The following is a 26442-nucleotide window of genomic DNA, read 5'->3' on the forward strand; positions in this document are numbered from 1 at the left end:
TTTGGAAACTGATGTGAAAGCACGTTTACTTCTTCTCAATGAACAGCGCATCCATTAGCACTCAACTGCAGTCAGAGCAGGAGACGTTCACCTCTTCTCCACCATCAGACTGAAAATGAAACGTGCAAAGCTGCTGCTGGCTGATACCACTCTGGCTTACAGTCAGATATTACTGTCTATTATGAAGAGTGTGGAGGAAAACATTAAAAAAGTTAAAAGTACTGTAACATGTTCTAAACTTAATTAGAGAACAGTTGGAGCAGTTAGTCAAAGTACTTAAAATGTCACTTTAACTTTAGGTCTTTTCAGTTTTGTTAAAAGACATTTTCTATTTCTTTTAATACTGTTTTGAACTGAAATGCAATTAAATGTATTTTCCAGACATTAGCCTACTAGAGCTTGAGTTTACAGTAATAATGTCTCTGTGTACATTTGATTCAGTCATCCACATACATTTTTAATTTTTTTTACCCCTAGTAAGTACACATTTATTAGTATTTATTATTCATATATATTGTGTGTTTTTGTTTTATCATTACTAAAATGTTTTTTGTGTGGTAAATCTTACCTTATAATTGCTATCAGTGATTATTTCCTTCATAAAAAATGAGTTACCCCTGACTGAATTCTAAAATAAATTAATAGAAAAAAAGAACGAACCAGTCTTTTTAATGGCTCTTTTAAAGGAACGGCTCCTCAAGTCCAGCTCACTCCACAGTCAGAAATTCCATCTCCACTGTGCATTATTTTGCGCCACTCATTGTTACTTATCACTTTTTTCTTGCTCTCTCTAGATTTGCATTCATCGCATCTCTTTGTAATAATGTTTTGCCGGCCTTAGTTTTTTTTTTTTTTTTCTTCTTCTTCTTCTTAAGAACGTGCCTAAGACAATTTAGCTTTTCATCCTTTGTGGTCAGTATGTGGTTTTGGTTTATCTTTCTTGCATAAATGTGTGTGTATATATATATATATATATATATATATATATATATATATATATATATATATATATATATATATGTGTGTGTGTGTTTCGGGTTTTACCTACACACAATTGCATTTTCCAACCAAAAGCCCCCTGATTTTTATCTTTAACCTGTGGACATGAGCATAGTATGTTTAATAATTTGTCCATGACATACCCAAGACGTTGAGAGGAGTAAAGTCCTGTAATCACTTCTCTCACTCCCCTTGCCATGGGAGCCTGACTGTTGCTGTGGTAAATGAGCTCGAAAGTAAAATTCCTGTTAAATCGACCGCCTTTAACGGGAGAGGCGACGAGATGACGAGAGGTCGTCCCATGTGATGCCACTGAGGTCTGACAGACTGTGCCTGTCTGTTATGGCTCCTCCTGCTACAGTAGAGCAGAACTAGACGTAACACCAGTGCAGGGGAACGGGAGCAACACACAGCGAGACATTTCTCTGAAGCCTCAGTTAAAGATGGCAAATCGTGCAATGCTGAATAGAAAGACATAGACGGCGGGCTTAGAGTCGCCTCTTCTGCTGCGAAGGCTTCCGACATTTCCTTCAGATTAACAACACCCCAAATGAACTCCGTCAGAGCAAGTAACGTTAGCAGAAGACCTAGGCGAGTATCGAGGCCGCGCCCGGTGCAGCCGGAGAGGAACCACCAGGAAAGAGGTAACGGCAGTTCAGTTAGCATTAGCATTGTTGAGTCGCTTGTCGACTCAACAATGCTAATGTGTGAGCCGACTATATTGTTTATTTGTGTTTCTGCGTTCGTATCTGTTCTTTTTGCAAATGTTTTCTGTAGAGTAAGGTAACGCCGGTTGTTGTCATAAGACAGTAGGGGGGCTAATGGCGCTCTCAAAGGGTTGCAACCGTTGCAAGGAAACACCGAGGCTTTTGTGTTTTTACTTTGCCTTAAGGCCGCGCTTTGTTTTGCTTGATTTTATGCTCAGAGTCGGCCTTTCTGTTACTTGTCAAACATTATACGGCTGCTATTTTTTGTTTGTCATGGAGGTAAAATTGCAATAGTTCAGAAAATAAATGATAGGCTTTGGCTTGCTGGATTCATGGATGACAAACGGAGTGAGGGATACATTAAGTGGTTTTGTTGTAGCATGCTAACGTAGCCCGTGCTAGTTAGTTGTTATTATTAGCACGTTTGGCTAGCTACCTGCGTCCTGGCGTGATCAAAAAAGAAAATGAGTTGTTCACTCGGTAACCTCTGCAATGCAATAACGTCAACCCGGAGTATGTTTCTTATAATCACTGTTAAAACGTGTCGCTAGTAATCTTTGTTCGCTATGTTTTAGTTTCTTAGCAGTGCTGTGACATCAGATGGTGTAATTTGAGCGATTGTTGGCTGCATATTTAGTAATACAAACTAATGACGCTCTTTAATTACAGCTGCTAGGGGTTGAAACCCGTTTGAAAGTATACTATGTTAGGGACACAGATCAGACACATTAATGGTTGGTTGCCTAATCTAATCCAGCGTCTTTTGCTGGATTAATGGGACGTTTGATCTCGCGGTATCAATTGAATGCCAATCAGATGAAGGTACTTAACTCTAAATGCTTTATTCTTCTTTTGAAAGTAGACCAAGAGGACAGAGCTAACAGAACAACCAAACAAAAAATAAATAGTCATACTCACCATAATAATTTTTGATCAGCACTCATTTGTACCTGGCTGTATCTCAGTTTTTAGGCAAGTCACGTTTATTATTACCTCTATTCATGGTTTGTTATTGTCTAAGTGTTTGCAGGGTAACATCTAATCTATGTGATTGATCAGATCCCATATTATGATATCAGATACACAACAGCATTTAATTAAGGTAAGAGATTGGTCCTAGTCAAATAAGGTAAGGAGAACCTACATGTTTTAGTTTACACTTAAAGTGAAAATGGTTGTTGCACAGACTATTTGTAGTGGTTACTGGTCTAGTAGATGGGGAAAGTCATCCTTGCAACCGGAGTAACAAACAAACATCGTTGGCATCTTCCATCAAGGGTATTAGCTTATCATGGTGAACAGACAGGCATATGGATTGTTTAGCTCAGTGTTGATGGTTTAGTTTTTGTTTTTCTGTTTATTGATTTTCCTCTTGATAGATTTGTGGTCAGGTTGTTGCTTACAGAGCAAGTTAAGAATTGAACCAGGGAGTTTATGTTTCTGTGTTTTGTCATGTGTCCTGTCATGAATACCGCTGAGCCAGTTGCAAGTGTTTGTTTTTAGGGCATTATTTAACTCTCAGAAACCCTTTTGTCAGTATTGCTGTCAGTTATATTCTAAAAGACATCTTAAACAAACATTTAATTTAACTTGCATTTTTATGGAATAAAACTTAATATGCTTCAGAAGAAAATGTAAGAAACAAGATGAAAAGTGCACAATTATTTATTATCTATATTGTTTACTATTTGGTGATAGACCTGAAATATATGAATACATAATTGACATAGGTTTGTCCTAATTATCTTCATGATGGAAATTGTAAAGTTGTTAGACCTGATTTAACTTTGCAGGGCAAGTCATTTTTTTATTTATTTTTCCTCATCCACTTTTTGTAGATGAGGACGTTCCTGCAGATATGGTTGCAGAAGAATCTGGTCCAGGAGCTCAGAATAGTCCCTATCTACTTAGAAGAAAGTCTCTACCCAAGAGAACAGTGTGTCCGACAAAGACAAACATGGAGGTACGTTTATCAAGAATCTTTAAAAGATAATAGAATTTTGACTTTAAGATTTATATTTTATAACAAAGATATACATTAATTGTTAAGATATTTAATGTGGCTTTTGTTTGTGTTTTTTTTTTAATAAAAATTGCAGGGTGCTTCCACTTCAACGACAGAAAACTTTGGACACCGACCTAAGCGCCCCAGAGTTTCAGGAAAGTGTCAAGATTTACCGGGTAAATAGGAACACATTATTTGTCTTGTTGTATATCTTCCATAAAATGCATTATTATTGTTTTTACACAGATGGTGATGTGCTAGGGTAATACTTTTATGTAGCAGTGTGTCATTTAACCTGGCTAAATGTGAAGTCTCGTGTTTGCTAGAAGTGGGTACTTTTTTTATACAAAGTGTCATGTTTCTGCCTTCAAATGCTGCCATTTTTTATAATTTAAATTTTATAGATAAAAAAAATACTAAGATTTGTATGCAGGCACCTTAATACTCAAATAATGTAAAATTAAGCTTTGTGTGACACTTAATCACAAAGCTACAGATCTCACCTTTGATTTTTATTTGGAAAAATGATGATTTGCTTTCAGCACTAGTGTCACTGGATTCAGCACTTTTATTCATCCATCAGTGCAGGATTTTGTTTTGTTTTTAAGTCAGTTTATTTGTGGGACGTTAACTCAGGAAATGTAGATGTGTTTATAAATCTTTATTAACAGATTTAGTGTCAATATCAGCTCTTTTGACTTATCACATGAAGTTGTGCTGTGAACTTCTTAAATGGCAATTATGAAGTCTGTTGTTAGTGGCACGTGGAGTCTTTTTCATACATTGCTAATCTAACCAAAATCCAAAACAAAAAGATTTACCTGTTACTTGGCTTTGAGGCGCTGAAGGCAACTGTCAGATTTTCCCAATTTGTGCTTACTAAAGCTCTATATTCTAATATTTTTAAACCCAGTTACTTCCAAATAGAAAATATTCTTTATGGTTTTGTGTTTCATCATCTTCTCATGGTTGAAGATCACAAAGGACTGTTTTTGTTAATAGTGACGTTGTCTTGGGACTTAGCTGCTTTCAAGAGTACTCAGATGAATTTTAAATTGTTTTGGGTCATGAAGTAAAATGTGTACCTATATTTGAAACAATAAATAAATACACTGCTTATCCTTGCTGTTGTTAACGCCAACAAAACCTTTCAATATATTCTAATAACATGGGTTATTCTCCTCCCAGCAGCTCCAGCAGAGCAATATTTGCAGGAGAAGCTTCCAGATGAGGTGGTGCTAAAGATCTTCTCATACTTGTTGGAGCAGGACTTGTGCCGTGCAGCATGTGTGTGCAAGCGCTTCAGTGAGCTGGCCAATGACCCCATCCTCTGGTGAGATGTGTTGAAGTTAAAAACTTTTTCTTTAGACTCCTGCTTGTTTGATTTATTTTGGTCCTTTGTCCGTGTTAAATTAACACAAATCAGCTTGGATTGTAAATTTTTTAATGTAGCTTTATGTTTTCTCAGTATTTTTTAACTCGATTTTATTGATTAGCAAGGTAAGAGAACAGAGAACTGCAGTGTCAGTAGAGTGCATGTCATTTGTTAGAATGATGCAATGCCTTTGACTTCATTCAGTCTCCAGTGGCGTCTCTGTAGTGAGACATGTATGCTGCCCATTTGTCCCAATTGGTATTAAATTCAGTTTGTTTTAGTCTCAGTTTGTATGAGATTAGAGGAGATTTTTAACATGGAAACGTCAAAAATCTCCGCAACTGTGTCCACCCAGTTCCTCATAGTAGGAGGGCCTTCTTCACACCATCTCCTGGTGATTCCTTTCTTGGAATTTCTTGAAAAAAACTGCAGTTAGCAAGATTTTAACCAGATATCTGTCCTCACACTGTACATTTTCCTTTGACAGGTTGCATAGATATATCTCACATGACACTGGCAATTTAAAACCCAGCATCTTTTTCAATGTAATCCATATATCATACATTCCCCAAAAAAATCATAAGTATGATCTGTCTCACACTGTCTCCAGCACGTTTGTTGTATTGATGAAAATTTGTTTTTGGAGAAATAAAGAACTTTTTCCAGCTAAATTCTTTCCACATCCTGGAGCTGGTGGCTTGCTAAACATCACATACGTTAAACTAATCCTTTTAAGTTAGTGGTATTTTACACTCTTTTACTGAAAGAAAGTAACTGCAACATGACGCTATTATCCTACCCTTTAGTATATACGGTCATTTCATCTGGGTCAGCTACACGGACCCGACCTGATGCAGACACTGAGCCTTTACTCAACATTGCAGTCAGTTTATTCAGTTTCTGGAGCGGAACTTTGTTTTCACAAAGAAATCTCTAACTTGGAAGATTTCAGCCAATTTAAGTACCTTCAAGTCACATTCTTTCTTCAGATTCTGAAAAACTTTTAATTTTACCCCTGTCAAAAATTGTGCTTAGTGTTGTATTACTCTTATTGATTCAGTGTTGAAAACTGCTATTAATTGTCCCAGGTTTTAATTTAGTGTCATAAGCCCCCAGGTCAAAATTTAGATTTTCCTCTCCAAATTGTATTTACTAATGACTATAAACCATGTTTTCATGGTGAATCTGATGATTGAATCAAGTATACTTTTATATTTCTTAAATATATTGCTATTGTGCTTTGGTTATTATATTCCTGTTTTTAATTCAATTTCTTTTCACCTAACTATATATTGCACAAGGTCAAATCTGTGTGCCGTAGTAACATTTGGTAAGGGTATCCTCATTTGTCTTTGGGAATCTACATATATATATATATATATGTACATATGTACATATGTGTGTGTGTGTGTGTGTGTGATAGTAAAAAATCATCAGGTCGTAATGGGTTAATTGGTACTGACTTGCAGCCTGTGAGCTTTTGCCAGGAATTCTGACATAAATGAGAAGCTGAGGGTTTTTACTGTTGATATGTATTTTTATTTCAGGAAGAGGCTATACATGGAAGTTTTTGAATACACGCGACCCATGATGCACCCTGAGGCGGGGAAGTTCTACCAGATAAACCCAGAAGAATATGAGCAGCCAAACCCATGGAAGGAGAGTTTTCAGCAGCTGGTATGGAATCTTGTATATAACTTAGTATGTAAATACTGTAAAATAAAAATTTAATTTTAAATGATGTGATTGGGGTAATGACATTCAGGCAATTTGTTTGGTAGGATGGATTTTAATGTATAGTAGCCAAAAACAGCATCTACAGCTAAATGAAGCAGATCATTTGAGACCTTTCTCATGCTGCGAGGTTATTGTGTAGTGTAGGAATGTGAGACTATATGAATATATCATATTTATATAATGTATATTGCTATTACAGTGCATCCGGAAAGTATTCACAGCATTCACTTTTTTCACATTTTATTATGTTACAGCCTTATTCCAAAATGGAATAAATTAATTTTTGCCCTCAAAATTCTACACACAATACCCAATAATGACATAGTGAAAAAAGGTTTTTGTTTTAGAGAGCTTTGCACATTTATTAAAAATAAAATACTTAGAAACCACATGCATATAAGTATTCACAGCCTTTGCCATGAAGCTCAGAAGTGAGCTCAGGTGCATCATGTTTCAACTCATCATTCTTGAGATCAGGGTTTGAATTACGGGGGAGCTAAAGGGAGCTCGGCTCCCCTGAAAGGCACAGGAGCTCCCCTAAACACATTCAGATGATACTTTGAGGGGGTGCCCTAAAAATAGTTCATTTTCAGATTATATTTAATTTTTTCAAGAAGGTTCCTGATGTGTCTTGAAAAGAATAGCAATAATTTGTCAACTTTGTTTTTTTATTTATTTTATTTTATTAATTAAATCCTCCAAATGTGATCCGTACTTTTTCCTTCAGCACCGCAGTGTGTGTTTGTAGCGTGCTGTGAGTGTCCATACAAAAAACACTTTATATGCTTTTCTTTTGTGGTTATTAAAATAACTTTCTGTCCCTGTTTCTGATTAAACAAGCTACTTACAGTAGCAGCAGAGTTTTTTTTTTTTTTTTTTTTGTAGTAACCATATTTTTGACCACGCTACATGAACTAATGTATATGCACGTGCACATGATGTACAAAGTCACGGTGCACGCTTGACAAAGGCTCCCCCAAAAGCGCCGGTGTAATTCGAGCCCTGCTTGAGATGTTCCTACAGCTTAATTGGAGTCCACCTGTGGTAAATTCAGTTGATTGGACATGATTCGGAAAGGCACACACCTGTCTATATATAAGGCCTCACACTTGACAGTGCATGGTAGAGCACAAACCAAGCATGAAGTCAAAGGAATTGTCTGTAGACCGCCGAGACAGGATTGTCTTGAGGCACAAATCTGGAGAAAAGTACAGAAAGATATCTGCTGCCTTGAAGGTCCCAATGAGCCCAGTGGCCTCCATCAACCGTAAATAGAAGAAGTTCAGAATCACCAGGACTCTTCGGTGTGAATGCCAGGCGTCATGTTTGAGGCACCAGGCACCACTCATCACAAGGCCAAAACCATCCCTACAGTGAAGCAAGGTGGTGGCAGCATCATGCTGTGGGGATGTTTTTCAGTGGCAGGAACTGGCAGACTAGTCAGTATAGAGGAGGGAAAAGTAAATGCAACAATGTACACAGACATCCTGGATGAAAACCTGCTCCAGAGCACTCTTGATCTCAGACTGGGGTGCCGGTTCATCTTTCAGCAGGACAACGAACCTAAGCATACAGCCAAGATATCAAAGGAGCGGCTTCAGGACAACTCTGTGAATGTCCTTGAGTGGCCCAGTCAGAGCCCTGACTTGAATCTGATTGAACATCTCTGGAGTGATCTGAAAACGGTGCACCGATGCTTCCCATCTAACCTGATGGAGCTTAAGAGATGCTGCAATGAGGAATGGGCGAAACTGCCCAAAGATAGGTGTGCCAAGCTGGTGGCATCACATTAAAAAAGACTTGAGGTTGCAATTGCTGCCAAAGGTGCATCAACAAAGTATTGAGCAAAGGCTGTGAATACTTATGTACATGTGATTTCTTCGTGTTTTATTTTTTATAAATTTACAAAGCTCTCTAAAACAAAAACCTTTTTTCACATTGTCATTATTGGGTATTGTGTGTAGAATTTTGAGGGCAAAAATTAATTTATTCCATTTTGGAATAAGGCTGTAACATAATAAAATGTGAAAAAAGTGAAGCGCTGTGAATACTTTACAGATACACTGTATATATGCTGCCAGTTACTGATATTGTACCACTTTAAAGTAGGGTCACAATACTAAAATTTTAAACTTGATGCTGATACTAAGGATAGTGCTCTATACTCGATACAATTTTTTTATTATTATTATTATTATTCTTTTAATGGAAGTCAGAACACCACAGAAATAACACTATCCAAACAATAAAACAAAAATATATTAATAAATATAAGAAAAGACATTAACAGTGTAAAATTAATGCCTTACTTTATAGCTCTATTAGTTTGTGTAGAGATACAGTTTTGTACAGTGTTCTCAGACTGTGGTGCAATATATACAAACATACAAAACTAAAAAACTTTAACCATTAGTCAGTGTACTTATTTACACAAGTGTCCTTTTCTTCACAACACTTGAGAGGAGATCAAGTAAACAATAGAAACAAATAAGATATCTACTTTTTAAATCTAAATTAATTGAAAGCATTTTAAAAGATTAGCTTTTTAAATGTTTTTGTCGACAGTCTACATTAACATCAGACTGTAAGCCGGGGCGTGATCAGCGAGTAGCAGCTTAGTATTTTCAGGCTGTTTATGGAGCAGAAGAGAAGTCTGCTCTTCCTGCAGCTCAGAGCTGGGCTGCTGCTGCGCGTGGACGAGCCTCCTGTGCGCCGTTCTGGATGGGTAGCGTCTGCAACTCATTGAGGAAACTAAATGAGACGTTTTCACGTTGGTCTCAAAGTCCTGTAACTCCATACTCACTTAAAAAAAAAAGTCGCTATTTATATCGACAAGTTGCTAAGTTGGCAACACTGTAAACAATGGGTCCTCCAGGGAGATGCTGTTGGGGCCTGCTGCGGTCCCAGTTTAAAATGGGTGGAGGCGGCTGGCCCTTTCCTTGAACCAGTAGATGCCAAAGTGGCATTTAGGTATCAATACCCATGCTGATTAATATCTAACTAGATACTAAATTTTAGAATTGACTAGTATCTGAGAATCAATTTTTTTTTAAATGCTACTTCAAAGCTAGTGTTGACGACACCCTCTTTTCTATCATTTAATCTCTTGTGTATATAAAGCTAATGTCATGTAAAGGGCAGCGCCACAGGCCACAATGTGACACTTGGTAATTAGAGTTTAGAAGAAAATGTGTGTAAACATTGTATTGCCTTGTAATTTGCTGACCTTTAGGAATGTTTTCCCTAGCCTGATCATCTGAGACATATTATAACCATTTTCTCTTAAAAAGTAATGTAATTTGCTTGTTGTAAATAATTTTCAAGGTGTAAATAATCATGTAGTTCATTCGTTTGAGCTGTATTGGCTTATTTTTACAGTACAAAGGTGCCCATGTGAAGCCAGGCTTTGCAGAACACTTCTATAGTAATCCTGCCAGATACAAAGGGAGAGATAACATGTTTGTAAGTGAATTTTCCAACATTTTTTTTATTGTTATTCTTTGAGAATTATGCTCCAGTAATTCACCACACTTATTATGTTTTTTCCAGTACTATGACACCATTGAGGATGCCCTTGGCGGGGGTCAGGAGCCTCACTTTGATGGCTTGATATTTGTTCATTCTGGTATTTACACAGATGAATGGATCTACATTGAGTCCCCTATAACAATGATTGGAGCTGGTATGTCTGTTAAGTCATGGCAGCAGTTTATTTTTCACTCATTTAGTCTTGTCTCTAATAAAACCATTTTGACTCTTGTAGCTCCTGGAAAAGTAGCAGAAAAGGTGATTATTGAGAATACCAGAGACTCCACATTTGTATTCATGGAAGGCTCAGAAGATGCTTACGTTGGATACATGACCATTCGGGTGAGAATACCTCTTTTTTTTGAAGGTCACATTTAGTGAATACGTATTTTAAAAAATGTCACTACTTTGACTGACATTTATAGTTTTATTTATTGCTGTCACAGTTGTTAATAACCATTCTGTCTGCTGTAGTTCAATCCTGATGATAAATCTGCCCAGCACCACAATGCTCATCACTGCTTGGAGATTACAGTAAACTGCAGCCCCATCATTGACCACTGCATCATACGCAGCACATGCACAGGTAAATGCAGCCTCTAAACACACTACATTGCTGACAGAAATGGGATTTTGTGTACTTTTTGATGGAACAGAGAATGTTTCTGTTTGGTTTGTCATAGTAATTTGTATGTCAATAAATGTCATCCCATTTGTTTCAGTGGGGTCAGCTGTCTGTGTGAGTGGCCAGGGTGCTTGTCCCACGATCAAGCACTGCAACATTAGTGACTGTGAAAATGTTGGTCTTTACATCACAGACCATGCACAGGTAAAATTCACTTTTTACTCATGCTGCATAACCTTCACACTTAAATTGAATATGAGGCTATATCTTTGTTTAGCAGGTCACTCACCTTTACAGAAGCTAATTATGTGTGAATTCAAACATGCTTCTGATAGATTTGCCCTGCATGTTGTACATTTTTCTCTGCGCTGCCATACCCAATTCCAATGAATGGGTCATGTAAAACATGCAGGGGAGTCCCTTGACCAGGATTGGAACATGCTGGATTCGGAGAAGTCTAAAACAAGTTAGATGGGTCATGTTCCCGTTTAGAGAAAACAGCATTTTGCATACGAGGTTAAAATGATAGTATGATAATACAAGTAAAAGATTTAATAGACTTCCTCCTATTCAACATTTGTCACTATTCAGGGAATATATGAGGACAATGAGATCTCAAACAATGCTCTGGCTGGGATCTGGGTGAAGAACCATGGTAACCCCATCATCAGACGGAATCATATCCACCATGGCAGAGATGTAGGAGTTTTTACATTTGACCACGGCATGGTAAGAAGCACTTTAGAGGCGTTTTGTTCTTGATGAACTTTAAAAGTCATATTCTAAAAATATATATTTAGACAAGGAGGGAATATTAATATATAATGAAATTTGAAAAAGCACTTTGATAGGATGTACAGTAATTTGGTATCACTCATCCATTTCCAGGGTTACTTTGAGAGCTGCAACATCCATAGGAACCGTATAGCCGGCTTTGAGGTGAAAGCCTATGCCAATCCAACTGTGGTTCGCTGTGAGATCCATCATGGTCAGACTGGGGGCATCTATGTACATGAAAAGGGGCGTGGTCAGTTCATTGAAAACAAGATCTATGCAAATAACTTTGCAGGGGTGTGGATCACCTCAAACAGCGACCCCACAATAAGGTCAGTGTGGGGTGGGTGTCAAATGATCCAGTGTCAATGAGCTTCAAGGTTACAGTTAGGGCATATATTAACGTGTTATTTTGTCCAAAAACAGGGGCAATGCCATTTTTAATGGCAACCAAGGTGGCGTCTATATTTTTGGTGATGGCCGAGGCCTCATAGAGGGGAATGACATCTATGGTAACGCCCTAGCAGGAATCCAAATCAGGACAAATAGCTGCCCTATTGTCAGGCACAACAAGATCCACGATGGCCAACATGGTGGCATCTATGTGGTAAATAATTTTAAATTATTAAGCTGTTGCAACTATTATTCTTCTATATTTGGAATTTATCAATTTACTTTTTATTACAGTTTTATAATTGGAAAATGTATCAGTGACAGGTGTTTTTGTTCCATGTAGCATGAAAAAGGACAAGGAGTGATAGAAGAGAATGAGGTGTACAGCAACACATTGGCAGGAGTGTGGGTGACAACGGGCAGCACGCCAGTTCTGAGGAGGAACAGGATACACAGCGGGAAGCAGGTGAGATTATAAGCTAGTTGCACTTAAAGACAGCAAATAAATGTGAAAAAAGTAATGAGAGTAACTTGTGCATTTTGATGTGACACATTTTCTATAAAATGTAATGACATTGTCGTGTTTATTTTAAAAGTCTGATCACAAATTTCAGCATGAAACAAGATTTTTGTATAATTCTCACAATTTACTTAGATGCTTACTCATAGAAACTGTTAAAAATGCATTTAAATGCTACAAATGAATAATGGCTAATGTGTGTTTATGTAAACAGGTTGGGGTCTACTTTTATGACAATGGCCACGGTGTGCTGGAGGACAATGATATCTACAATCACATGTACTCTGGAGTTCAAATAAGGTTTGTTTTAAAAAAAAAAACTGCAAGCATTAAATATATTTAAAATTCAATGTCGTTAAAGAGGAGTGCTGATGCTAGCAATTATAATAAATTCATGCAAAAGCATTAAGCAGTGGCTTACCTGTCCCTCGTGTGTCCTTGTTTTTGTCTTTTGTGTGTGTGTGTTTTTTTTTAAACAGGACCGGCAGCAATCCCAAGATCAGGCGCAACAAGATCTGGGGTGGGCAGAATGGAGGCATTTTGGTTTACAACTCGGGTGAGAAACGGGGACAGCTTCAAATCAGGATTGTTGCTTTAGACTAGCTCACCAATGTCACTAAACCCATATTATGGTGCAATAATTAGAAACATTCAAATGTTTTTCTTTTCTTTCTTTTTTTCCCCCAGGCTTAGGATTCATTGAGGACAATGAAATCTTTGACAATGCAATGGCCGGAGTGTGGATCAAGACAGACAGCAACCCCACTCTTCGTAGGAATAAGATCCACGATGGGCGAGACGGTGGCATCTGTATATTCAATGGAGGAAGAGGTAGCTGGCAGATTTATTCTGTGTAAATCAAGCTAATACTCATCATAGTTTGGTCTATAATCAGTAGTAATACAGACACAAGGCATTTGATGTAATTGCTGCATGTTTTATTGCCAGTAATTTTTGGGATAATGAGAATGTTTGCTCTGATCAGGTTTGCTTGAGGAGAACGACATCTTCAGAAATGCCCAAGCAGGTGTTCTCATTAGCACCAACAGTCACCCCGTCCTGAGGAAAAACAGGATATTTGATGGCTTCGCTGCAGGTGGGTAACACCTGCACAAAAGCTACCATCAGTCACTACTATAAAGTGTTACGGGGTTTATTAAGCACTTTTTATATTCTTTTAAAAATGTCTATTTGAAATTAAACAAAAGATAAAGAGTATGCCTTTCATATGGGAGTTTGAACTATTTTTGTTTTTGCAAAAAGGTATTGAAATCACCAACCATGCCACAGCGACTCTAGAAGGCAATCAGATCTTCAACAATCGTTTTGGTGGATTGTTTCTTGCATCTGGTGTCAACGTTACAATGAAAGGTATTCTCATGGTCAAAGATTTAGCAACAATTTTCCTGACAAATTCTTAATTGTCTTATTACTGGCAAATAAACAAAATTCTTTACTCCTTCAGATAATAAAATATCAAACAATCAAGATGCCATTGAAAAAGCTGTGAGCAGAGGTCAGTGCCTGTACAAGATTTCAAGTTACACGAGCTACCCAATGCACGATTTTTACAGGTAACTTTCATTTATAATCACAAATAATGTGATTACAGTACACATGCAATAGTTGTTTTCCCTGATTGTTAACTAATTAATTTTGGGTCCATATAGGTGTCACACCTGTAACACAACAGACCGGAATGCCATTTGTGTGAACTGCATCAAGAAGTGTCACCAAGGACACGATGTGGAGTTCATCAGACACGATAGGTTAGTGTTATTGTTGGATATTTTTACCAGAATAATTCATAAAAAGAGTTGCTGTGCAAGTTACAGCAGGTCCTGTGTACCGGTGTTTAAAGTCCAGGGACTGCAGTACATAGATACATAGATTCTTTTTTCTGTACATTCTCTATTGTCTGCCCTAATTGTAGAAGATCATACAGATCTCTGCAAAACAAGCCAAATTGGCATGCACAGTGCAGCCATGTGGGAATAATTCAAAGCAGCATTCAGATGACCACCAAAACTCGGAAATCGGCCTCACTGAAGATTACCTCATCACCATGTTTCAGATCTCAGACCAGTATTTGAATGTAAACATTTGTTTGGTGATGTATTTATTTTATAATGGTAATGGTATTAATATGCACACAGAAATTATGAGTGCCTAAATTTGTGTTAGAGCAGTTAAGTCTCAGTTTAAGGCAAATGGGGTAAAGGCACATGGGAGTATGAATGGTGTCTGTTGGCTTTTAAATCAAGTTTATTCAGATCTTATGATGGTTTTTCTCAGGTTCTGAACACAAGGTTGGTTTTTAGTGACCTGTAAGTAGAGAATGTATATGAAATTATTCTTGTTCTTTGATTATCTGAATATATTCATCCCTCTTCTTTCCCATCTGCCTCCAGATTCTTCTGTGACTGTGGTGCAGGGACATTGTCAAATCCTTGCACGTTAGCTGGAGAGCCGACACATGACACAGACACACTGTATGATTCTGCTCCCCCTATAGAGTCCAATACGCTGCAGCACAACTGAGCTCCTGACATCCCTTTGTGCTTTAGCAGTAATGGACATAAGACACTTTTATGTTGTGCAGTGGAGGAGAAAATCCAAACTAAAATACAGATTCAGACAGAGCATATACAGAAACTTTTAAAGAAACATTTGGGACATGAATATGCTAAAAGGAGACATTTAGGGGAAAAAAGGTCTTGATAATGGATGCCTCGCTTTTGCTTTTTCTTCAATCATTTGACAAAAAAAAAAAAAAAAAAGACGTAAATCGGACAGAGGAGAGCAGCTGACTCAGGGTTTGTGGGTGGATTGATCTTGTCACTTAAGTGACACTGGAGAGATGGACAGAAACCAGAGGCTCATCTTCTACAAAAAAAAAAAAAAAAAAAAAAGCATAAGAACAAGATTCTGCAGTCAGTCATGTACAGATTCATCGTTGACAGACACCAAGTCAGAAGAGGCAAACTGTTCTCATGAGAGGCAATGGCCCCAAATTCAACAATGCTTCCATCACTGGGCAACTGACGTGCTCGTATGATGCATACGAGGAAAATGACCTGGCACTTCAGCTTTTTTTGTTTTGGTTTTCCCTCAAAACAGCTGTTGAGATTTGATTTTAATGCTTTTTGTGTAGTTTTGTATTTTCATGCAAAAATTTTACTGTACTTGAATGTCTTTATTTTATTAAATGTGTTCATTTTTTTTTTTTATTTCCCAGAATTGCTGTAATTATACTTAATGTCGCAGTATCTAACTTCTTTCTGTGAAAGAGATCAGAGCAAAGAGAGGAAAACACTAACAGTTTTCTCCAGCAACGTTGTCTCATTTAGACTTGTAATACAGAAAAATAGATGTTGAAATGTGCTTTCGCAAGACTTGGATGTTTCACGAGACATGAATGTCTAAATTGTAATATTAATTTTCTTTACATAATCTATGCATATTGTTTGTTTATGTATGTTGGCCTCTTTCACATCATACAGGAGAATCTGAAATTCAGGATATGGGGCCAAAGGGATTTTTTTTATTTCATGTTAAGCCAGATAACTCAATTATTTTAAACTCTGCCATTAGGCCATTTTAATGTCAATTGAGTAAATCCACATACCTTTGGTCCTGTATCAAATGCTGCTTCATGGCCTAGTTTTTTTTTTTTTTTTAAACAATCAGTCTTGTGAAAGCATAGTTCCTTTTTGATGGTTTTCATTAACTTGCCAACATTGCTGGAGAATGTAACAGCTTTTACTCTATGGAAGCTGAGACAAGTATCTATATACAGCGCTTTATGGTTTAATTGCCTGACCCCCCCACACCCCTTCCTCCCCATTCATTCATGTGTACTGGTGATTGTGGGTTCTCATACAGACTGAAATGTATGCATGTATCATAACATTTAGACTTAATATATTGTGAAGTATTCAATAACCGTTGTGTAGGAGATAGTGTGAATTAAAAGGGTTTAATTTCCTAGATGAAACATTGTCATTTTTTTTTAAAAATAAACTTTATTAGATCATTACAGTAGTGTTTTTTCCAAAGGCTGAGAGAACAAAATCAGCAACAGCAAGGTTTGTTTACAAACTACAGGGTGTTAAGCAGCTGAACAAGTGACGTCAAGTGTGTGTTGTCCAGTGTAGCATCTTCAGCAAACTGGCAGAGCTTCCTGTAAAAGGAGAAGAGGCAGAAATGATCTAACAAGCTTTGCATCTATTATTACCACTTCAGATTCTTGCACTGCACGATATAATAATTGTTTAAACTTGCTTGAATAGTCGGAGGCTGATGGTGCTCTTCTCAAACTCTCTGGCCTTCCTGTGTCCTGATTGGATGACCTCCTCTGGTAAGCTGGCGAGTCGCGCAGCATTAAATCCATAGCTCTTTGGACAAGCGCCACTGATGAACTTGTAGAGGAATGTGATTGTCTCTTGACTTGGATCCTCACATTCATTCTCCACCATGCATGCCTGAAAATTGATGAATTGACACTACAGTTAATTTAAAGGGCACTATAATGCAGAGTAAACAAAATACTGTCAGCTAAATGTCAGAGGAACAAGGTGAAATTCAAAACCAAAAACTAGTATATCCTGTACCAGACCAACAAACCACATGCAGCTTGGAATTAATACTTTGCAGGAAAAAAAGGAAGCATGTTCTATGAACTGCATGATTCAACTCAAGTTGCAGAAGGCAGCAGGTTGGAGGAGCACCCACAATGCTAGCACCAGGGAAGCAGCTGTGCTCTAGATAAGACCACAAACGGCTGAATTTATTCTTTCAAACAAAGATTATCCAAGTTACTGCTTTAACTTTGTGTTCTCTGCTACGTTAACACTTTTAGCACTGCGTATCAGCTTTGGTGTCTAGCTTTGCAATGTAATCATTAAAAATAAATTTTTTTTTTTATTTGAAGTTATACCAGAAAGTTTCAATTTGATTTTGAAGACCAAAAAACGTCTCCCAACAGTAGCCCTTTGCAGAAAATTTTACAAGCCAACATGTATTTAAGCAGAAATCTACAACCAGACATAATGAAATAAAACAGTCAAGAATAAAGTACCCAGAATGGTTAATTGGATCAAGCTTAGGTAAGGTAATGTCTGCCTCTATGTTTAGCATCATTAGGATTACTGGGCTTACCATGTGGCCTAAGCGCACAGCAGGGTTGTTGGCGTAGTCCTCCACTAGAGAGTGGTAATGTGTAGAGAAGAGTGTGCGACAGCAGATCTTCTCAGCCAGTTCTTTCACAACAGCGCTGGCGATTGCTGTGCCATCATATGTGGCTGTGCCCCTTCCTGCAACACACAATTACAGGATGCAAAACACTGCACCACCAAAACAACAAAACCGTGCTGAGGAGGATGTGCCTTATTTTCCACAACAAGTATGAATTCATAAACACACTCACCTAATTCATCAAGGAGCACAAGCGAGTGTTTAGTGGCATGGTGCAGAATGCTGGCGGTCTCATTCAGCTCCACAAAGAAGGTGCTCTCTCCTACAAGAGGCACAGCAAAGACTTAAGGCTATGAAGTGCCAGCTCAGACCATTACTGCATGTGTGTTAAAGGCGTATGTTGTATTACCAGCCATGATTCGATCTGAGGCTCCAAGCCGGGTAAAAACTCTGTCGACTGGTGTGAAGCTGAGACTCTCGGCTGGAACGTAGCATCCCAGCTGAGCTAGAATGATCACAAGTCCGCACTGTAGAGAAATAAAACATTAAACCACTAATGCCAATGTGGGTACACTTGAAGGACCCAAAATATGATGCATTTTAAGCATGACTCATAAAAATATTTTAAATGGCTCACCTGTCGCATCAGAGTAGACTTTCCACCCATGTTCGGGCCTGTGACAAGGACACAAGAGGCACAACCTTCCACCTCACTACTTTCACCGCTTCCAGGGCAGCCGATAAAGATGTCATTAGGAATGAAGTCGTCACCGAAAAAGGTCTTGGTGACACAGGGATGACGGGAGCCGGTGAGGTTAATGAAGGGAGCAAACTGGTTGTCATCCTCAGGGAGGAGAACCTGTGGTCTGGTCATCGGTCCATCTCCACCCTGACTGTAACGTGAAAAAGCCAACAGCACATCTGGAAAAGGGAATATATACTGGTTAGTAATTTGACCATTTACTTTATCCCCCACCCCCCGCCCCAAGTGTAATTTATAAATCCTTTATTTTAAAACCTGGCCTATGGCTGAGAATGGCCCGATAGTACAAAAGACACATTCCAGCAACAGAGATCAGTGATAAACTACACAATCATCTCTTCCTTGAAGGAGCACTCAAGATCAATTTTGCCATTACAGTTAAACGTCCTGCTTTAACCCAAGGCCAAAATTTATTTGGATTATTCTGTCAATGACTGCATTATTCCCACAAACACGTTGTTGCTCTCATTACGTCACATAGCCCAAAAATGGATGTTCAGACAGGTAATACAGATGACAACAGTACTACATTGATGAGGACAAGATGGATGCAAAAAATAAAAAAAAGCCATTACCCAGCACTGCCATGCATTCCACACCAGTCTTCCAGTCTCTGTAGTTCTTGTCAAAGTTGTAGAAGAGCCTTCTCATGCAGTCTTTTAGTGCAGCATCTCTCTTCTCCTCAAATCCTTGCAGCTCTGAGAACAGTCGCTCAGTCTCCTTTGTCACATAACGCTTCCAGCCCTTCTTTGTTGACTTCACTTCATACTCCTCAGGAATATTTCTCTCTGAAACACTCTCAGGTACTTCCATCTGGAAGCGGTTTCTCCCAGTTCCCCAGTAGGCCATGTTTTTACAACCAAGTCTCTTCTTCTGTCTTTCCAGGTACTCCTGCAGCTCTCGATCACAGTTCTTGATTCCTGTAAGTGCCTGGTCGTACTCGGGGTCGAAGCCGGCTTTTGGGGTTATGACACCAGTAGTGCGGGCTTTTTGGTGGTCAAAAGCCGTCTCCCAGCGCTTTAGCTCGGCAGAGAGGTCAGGAAAGAGGCCATCTTTTTCAGTTTTCAGACTAACAATTTGTCGCAGCAGTGTGGAATTAAATTCACCCAAAACTGCAGCAAGGACAGAAATAATCTCCTGCATCGTTTTGAAACCTTCCAGTGCAGAAAGGAAATCTGCTATCTTGCGTTTGCTGTAAGTGACCTCCTCATAGAGAACTGCTCTGCTGTCAGGGTGGTCCTGGCCCTTCAGAGGAGTCCCAATGCTGTGGATTTTACTCAGGAGACGCTCCAGATCGGGGAGCTTCTTCAGCAGATCTGAAACTTCAGTTGCTTGACCCTGAGCTCCCATTAGATCCTCAACTGCATCCAGTCTGTCTTTGATGGATGCAGGGTTACACAGAGGAGCACAGAGCCACTGCTTTAGCAGCCTCTTGCCAAATGGTGTAGAGCATGTGTCCAAACGCTCCAACAGTGTCCCTTCTGTTCCTCCTGATCCATTCTGAAAGATTTCCAAGTTTGCCAGAGTCACTCCATCAAGAACCATACGCTGCCGGGTCTGGGCAAAAAAACTGATGGGTCCGGCAGCTTTCTCCATCTCAACATCAACAGGGACATATTCTTCAAAGTTGGCCATGGAGAGCAATTCTTTATCTACCAGACATTTCTTCAGGTAGAATATGCATCCACCCAAAGCTGACAGTGCCAGTTCATGGCCATCTTTAGGAGTTAGGCACAGTGAGTCACTTTCAGAGGTCATCTTTTTCAGAAGAGCAGGGAGAAAACTGCTTCCAGTCCCCTGCTCCTGTCCAGCAGTCTCGTTAAAATAATCCTCTTCTGAAAGAGTTTTAAGAGTCTTCTGAGCATCCCAGAACTGTGATCCTGCATTAAGACCTTCCTGCAGAGCAGAGGACAGAGACGCCTTGAGTATTTTGCGTGTTTCCAAAGACGGATTACCCTTTTCAAAAAGCACTTCAGCAGGAAGATAGTGTGCAATCAGGGTGCGCAGGCGTGAGCAGTGACGGTCATCTGGGAACTGACCAATGTGGAAATATCCCACAGAGGTGTCTACAAAGCAGACGCCGTAGGTGCGATAGCAACCAGAGCTTTCTTCTTCAGCCTTTTCTTTCAAACTCAGTAGGAACTTACTCTGACTCTCTGAAGGAGAGCCATCCAACACGCTGTAGGTTTGGGTGCCACGTGTGATAATGCGGCACACTTCTCTTCTCACTACACGGTCAAATTTTGTAGGTTTAGCTATGGTCTTGCAGCGTGCTTCCATCATTTCTGGAGTCTCCGTCTGCTCCACACGAGCCACCTTGTAGCCTTTCTGGACCAAAACGTCTGAGAAACGTGAAAAGCCAATCTCTGGAAAACCAGAGTGTGCCCAATTTCCCCTCATAAATGTTAGTCCCAGCTCATTGACTCCAGTGACAGCATCCATATGGTAGAGCTCATAAAACTTTCCAACCTTGTAAAAAATCACTGTATCAAACATCTCAGACTTGAGCTGCCACCACCGACGCATACCTGGAGTGTTTTTGTTCTGAAAGTCTTCGGGCACATACAGAGTTGTAGGATCATAGTCTTCCTCTGTCTGTCGTCGCCTCTTGCCATCTTTCCTCTTGCCTTCCTGCAGCCACTCCAGCTTCTCATGATCCCAAATTGTTGCACCCCCAGAAGACCCTGATGCATTCGCCTGGCTCTCAAAGCTGTCAGGAGCAGAGAAGGCAGACAATCGAGACTTTGTATTGGCTGTGATGGCTGTTGGTGCTCGTTTAGATGCAGCAGATGGGGTAGCTGCTATCTTTGCTTTTACATTTACAGACTTCTCTGCAGGGCGTTTTCGCTTTACAGGCTTGACGGGGCTTTCTACCTCTGACTCCTGGGTGCTCTCTTCCTTCTCTTCACTACTCACTGTCCCTTCTTCCTCATCTTCGTCACTGCTAGATGCAGCCTGTTGAGGCTTGAATTCTTCATCTGATCCATCACTGTCAGAGGCTACAATAATGCGACGGCGCTTGGGCTTGCTCCCCTTATCTGCCGAAGCACGAGATGAACGCAGACTCACTTTAGACAGCTTCACCACCTCACTTTTCTTTTCATCAACATCACTGACCTCTTCATCAGTTTCTGATTTGCCGAGCTGAAATTTAAAGTAAAAAACACAAAGAACTTAAAAAAGGAACTCGTTATTAACATAATAAAATTTAACAAATACACTGCATTGAAAAAAATAATGCTGCCATTCAACACTGCAAGATACAGACCTTAATGCCCCCATGTGTATGACAATATTACCTCCATTTCTTCTTCTTCTTCTTCTTCATTCTCTTCCTCATCAGATGGATCCATGCAGAGAGGAATCTTTAACCTTTTTTCAGGACTGTCAAATATAACTCCATCTGCAAGCTCCATAGCATGGCGGATTACAGGTTTACCACTAAAGAAAACTCCTCCAGGTTTAACATCACTGCTATCAGAGCCTGCAGATCATACAATAACATAACAGTCAAACTTGGTCTAAAAACATACAATGATACCAAAACAAGCTTAATCATTATCAAAATTTATAGCATTCTCATGAACATGACCAATAGTTGAGGCCTACCTTGGTATGCTCTAATATACTTGGTGCTAACCCATCCTCGAGTAGGAGGTTCATCAAAGAAATGAACATGTATGCGCTGGTCCCGACCACGCCCCTTCATCTGCTCTCCAGTCACAGGTTGGGGTACCACCATGCATGGCCACCAGGGGTGTCCTTCTAGTTTTGCCCACACAAGGGCACCAGCACGGAATAAGCATGTGGAGCTGTTGAGGGAAAAAAAAGCAGAGCTACATATAGGAAGTGAAATACTGTAATGGACAAATACTGACATCGTTGACAACAAACTTACAAAAGAGATCATAATCCGTGTACTGCAGCCATTAAGTAAAACTGCAGCTTAGCAATGACTGTCAGCATTAATTAGTCAGCCACTGACTTCCCTGATGAATCAATTAACCAATAAAAACTTACTGCATAACTCCAAACTCAAAATAGCCCATTTCAAATGACAAATTAAACAATAATTACCATGGCTGAAAAGTTGGACCAGTAGTATAATAAACCTTTTGGCTTTATTTTAAATACTTGCCTGTTTATCACAACTATGATTTAGTTCTAAACACATTCATGAGATGACAGTAGTGAGCATTGCAATCAGGGTAATCTTTTGACAAATAATAGTGATTATCCCATTTACCTTTAAATCTAATAAATTATTGAATCATATTTTTATTGACATACAATATTGTAGTTAGAGATTACCGTTAGATTCTGAAGGGACTTGGCAGTAAAGAAGCAGAGCTGAATAATATTTGTAAATTTTAAACAAACTTGTAAAGGTGTACAAGGAGACTATTCTAGCTTTTGGAAATAAGTGAATAAATGAATTAAGTCTTCTTGCTTAATGTCTTCGGCAAACAAGACAAAAATTCAAACGTGACTCCAGCAATTACACGGCACCCAAAACTAACCTGTCTTTAGTTTGAGGGATCTTGTCGCCAAACAGTTTCTTTAATCCCTCGTTCGCAGACTTTGAGTTACTTTTCTGCTTAACTTTGCTGGTTTTACTAGGCTGCTGTTGCTGTGTCTGCTTAGCTTCCTCTTTCGGAGACGAGTTGGATTTCTGGACGGAGGAAGGCAGGTCTGCCTCGGCCGGAGAGGGACTTGACTTCGGCTTAGTGACCAACGGTGGAGACTTGGTGAAAAAATTGAAAAGCGAGCTCTGCTTCGCCATGTCAGCGAACTCAGGTCCTGTTTTAACTGTATTTCTGAGAAAGTCTTAATGGCGCTGTCAGTGTAGCTTCCTCGCATCGCCTAGCAGCTAGCTAGTAGAGCATCACCGCGCGAGGACCCGACGTTCGCGGGAAACACACGCACGAGGTGTTGTGGGCGTTGACGAAAGCCTTGTCCAATCGCACCCGACAACACTCTAACATGGAAATCACATGATGCAAAGATGGATTCTTTTATTGGCTACATTGTTGGCGCCCAGTATTAACATTTTTTCCCTCTATTGAACTTTATTTCTCAGGAGCTTCCGCACATAAAACAACACACGAAATAATGGAAAGAGAAATGTCGAAGAGATCTACCAGGGAGATGAAAGCTCGGTGGAGATTCGTGGAGGAGGATGGACGGGAAGAGATGGGAGTGTCGTCATTTCAACCACCGTGTCCATTTATTGTCAGCTTTATTACATTAATGCTTTTCGATAGGGCGGTTTCACAAATTAGATGTACGTCAAGTCCCAGATGCTTGTAGCTGACCTCACTCAAGCACACTTGAAGAGAATTGACTTAAATAAGTCCCACTTTTAACCTATTCTGGGTAATGAGTCCATATAACATATTGGTTTACCTTTTTAAGTTGAATTACTGAAATAAATTAAGTTTTGCTCGATATTCTTTTTTTTGTTTGTTTCACCTGTATGCCTAGAAATCTTTGGTCAGTAAGACACCAATATACCACGCCATGACAGCCACAAGATGTTGAGTAACTCATTGATTTATTTTGATTAAATAACTTTTTATGTATATTTAAATTCAATAGATACCTGTGTATTAAAGTGATTAATCTAACAGCGTCTGCATATATTATGATTGTGTTCAGCTGCTCTAAACAGTAGCTAAAGTTATGTACCAATTCAACTCCTTACTACATTGTCCTTATTTGTTAAGAGACCTCCAATGGACACTGTTACACTTTGCAGACTACAGCCTGAAAAAATGTGTGCAAAATGATAAAATTATTATTATTATTAACTTTGATCGAAAAAATGTATGCATCCTTTGTTCTGGTAAATTCTCTTTCTGTCTGCAAAAATGCTTTTATTGCCCAGTTGTGGAGATGTGGAATGTTTTTATTTATTTATTTGCTTGTTTTTTTCTTTCTTTCTCTCAGTGGCAGAAAAGGAGCAAACCCAAAGACTAACAAGGACTTGGTAGTGGGAGATGTTTTCATTAAGCACTTCAATTTGGTTGTATTATGTAGAAAATAAAAATTTTCCATGTAGTTTGTAGTCGTTGAAACACACTCATGAGTATCTAAATTAAAATATTTATTTTTACTTTTCATATTTTCCATTATGACGGTCAGTTTATTTTCTGCATCATACGTAGCTTTCAGTTGCAACTTCATTTTCAGTTCAACCAAATTTTTAAGCCGAGTTCTTGTGAATGGTCATCTTATTGGGTCTCTGCTAAGAGATGGAGGACAGATCTCTTGTTGCAGGAATGGAGGATACGCATTCACCTTGGGCTGCCTCTTGTTTCTTGTTTCCTTTCTTCTAGAAAAAATAAGTAAAAATGACTCAATTCCCAAAAATAAAATAATAGTTTAAATATAGACACATATACAAAAATAATGGCAACAAGGGAAAGGGAAGATTTAAAAAAAAAAAAGGAAAAGTAACCTACAGTTTGTGTTGAGTTCTTAATTTTCACTATGCAAACAGTCCTCATCAGTTATGCCATCAGGAGGTTCTTTGTTCTGTATTATTCCAGACAGGAAGTCAATTTGTCAGTCTTGCTTTGTCTTGGTGGTCCACCACCAGTATTAAACTGCTCCCTTCTGATTTCTACCTTTTAAATGCCATTTTCAGGTTCTTTCACCAAGTCTGTAATGGTGGGTATAATTCAATGGAAGTGATGTCATAGTATAAATATGAGAAGGGTGGAATAGATAATAGTGACATACATGAAGTTGTCGCACAACATTTTCATTTGTGTTGCATTCGCAGCAAATTTCTGTCAAAGTGGGTTTTTTCTTTTAGTGACAGTTTTATGGTTTAGGCTTGTAATAAATCATTCCTTAAAGTTTTTTAAAGCTTAATCCAGGACTCCATAGTCCCTGATAAACTAAAACAACCTTAAACCAAAATTAGGAAAGCTACTTAAATGTGCCAGTTTAACTGTTACAGATTGAGGCATATTCATGGTTTACTCAAAGCCCTGTCTCTGAAACCGACCCCTACTGCATTTTTTCTTATTTGCTTAACTTTGTTTTTACTTCATTTATTTCTTTTCCTATTCTTATACTGTCAAACCTTTTTTTTTTTAGAGATATGAGAGCTTATTTTGGATAAGTTATATGTAATCTTGTGATTTCATTTTGAATATCTAGAGATTCCTCTGATGAAGGGCCATCCACCAGGACCAGCAGTGGTATAGAACGAGGACAGAGTCAGATCAGAAACAGGAGAAATGCTGATGCTCGTAGCCGGTCACCGCTTTGCCAAGAGGCCTGGACAACGGAGTCAGACCCTGACACTGCCAACTGTCATCCACCCAGATTCCTCCCCAAACGCAGCCCTGGTGTCCAACCCCCTCTCACCATGGCACACATACACCAGATGATGTTTTTGCTTTCTTTTTTTATGCCCAGGTACTCAGGTTTTAGAGAAAAAATTGCAGAAAGGAAAAAAGTTTGCTTCTCACCCAAGCTTAAAAAATACTTGGGCATCTTGCTGTTCGTGTCCGTGTGCAACCTACCAAAAATGCCCGACTTCTGGAGGGCGAAAACCATTTTTCATGTGCACTTTTCAGCTTCAGTCATGTCAAGAGAAAGGTTTAGAGCAATCATCTCCAATTTGCACAATATAGGACAATATGGTCAATGACCAGAAAAAGGGGTTAGAGGATTATGACCCCCTGCAAAAGGTCAGATCTCTTGTGGACAAAATCTGAAATTGCTGCAAGAGCATTTACCATCTAAACCAACGCATCTCAGTGAATGAGAGGCTGGTTTCCACGAAGAATGGCCTCACAATGAAC

General features: G+C 39.0%; 2 protein-coding genes across 3 annotated transcripts; one reads left to right on the plus strand and one right to left on the minus strand.

Moving 5' to 3' along the window:
* Positions 1 to 1267: 1267 nt before the first annotated feature.
* Positions 1268 to 16699, plus strand: fbxo11a (F-box protein 11a). Of its 2 annotated transcripts, none has more exons than XM_042010042.1 (22): positions 1268 to 1643; positions 3545 to 3669; positions 3806 to 3887; positions 4900 to 5044; positions 6634 to 6763; positions 10202 to 10285; positions 10373 to 10505; positions 10587 to 10693; positions 10826 to 10937; positions 11074 to 11180; positions 11568 to 11705; positions 11865 to 12082; positions 12177 to 12357; positions 12487 to 12609; positions 12878 to 12963; positions 13143 to 13219; positions 13351 to 13494; positions 13649 to 13759; positions 13927 to 14034; positions 14129 to 14237; positions 14334 to 14432; positions 15075 to 16699. In XM_042010042.1, exons 1-22 carry the CDS (start codon positions 1550 to 1552, stop codon positions 15202 to 15204), a joined length of 2643 nt encoding a protein of 880 aa, XP_041865976.1. In that variant the 5' UTR covers positions 1268 to 1549; the 3' UTR covers positions 15205 to 16699. The 2 variants fall into 2 exon arrangements, with proteins under 2 accessions (XP_041865976.1, XP_041865977.1); XM_042010043.1 differs by having other exon boundaries at positions 1269 to 1643; positions 4903 to 5044.
* Positions 16684 to 23585, minus strand: msh6 (mutS homolog 6 (E. coli)). The gene is made up of 10 exons (XM_042010040.1): positions 23143 to 23585; positions 22232 to 22434; positions 21922 to 22106; positions 19198 to 21766; positions 18497 to 18780; positions 18269 to 18386; positions 18092 to 18181; positions 17824 to 17978; positions 16948 to 17147; positions 16684 to 16846 (listed from the first exon to the last, which is right to left on the minus strand). Exons 1-10 carry the CDS (start codon positions 23403 to 23405, stop codon positions 16765 to 16767), a joined length of 4149 nt encoding a protein of 1382 aa, XP_041865974.1. The 5' UTR covers positions 23406 to 23585; the 3' UTR covers positions 16684 to 16764.
* Between the last annotated feature and the right edge of the window lie 2857 nt (positions 23586 to 26442).

Source organism: Melanotaenia boesemani, chromosome 16 (genome assembly GCF_017639745.1).
Source record: "Melanotaenia boesemani isolate fMelBoe1 chromosome 16, fMelBoe1.pri, whole genome shotgun sequence".
NCBI lineage: Eukaryota > Metazoa > Chordata > Actinopteri > Atheriniformes > Melanotaeniidae > Melanotaenia > Melanotaenia boesemani.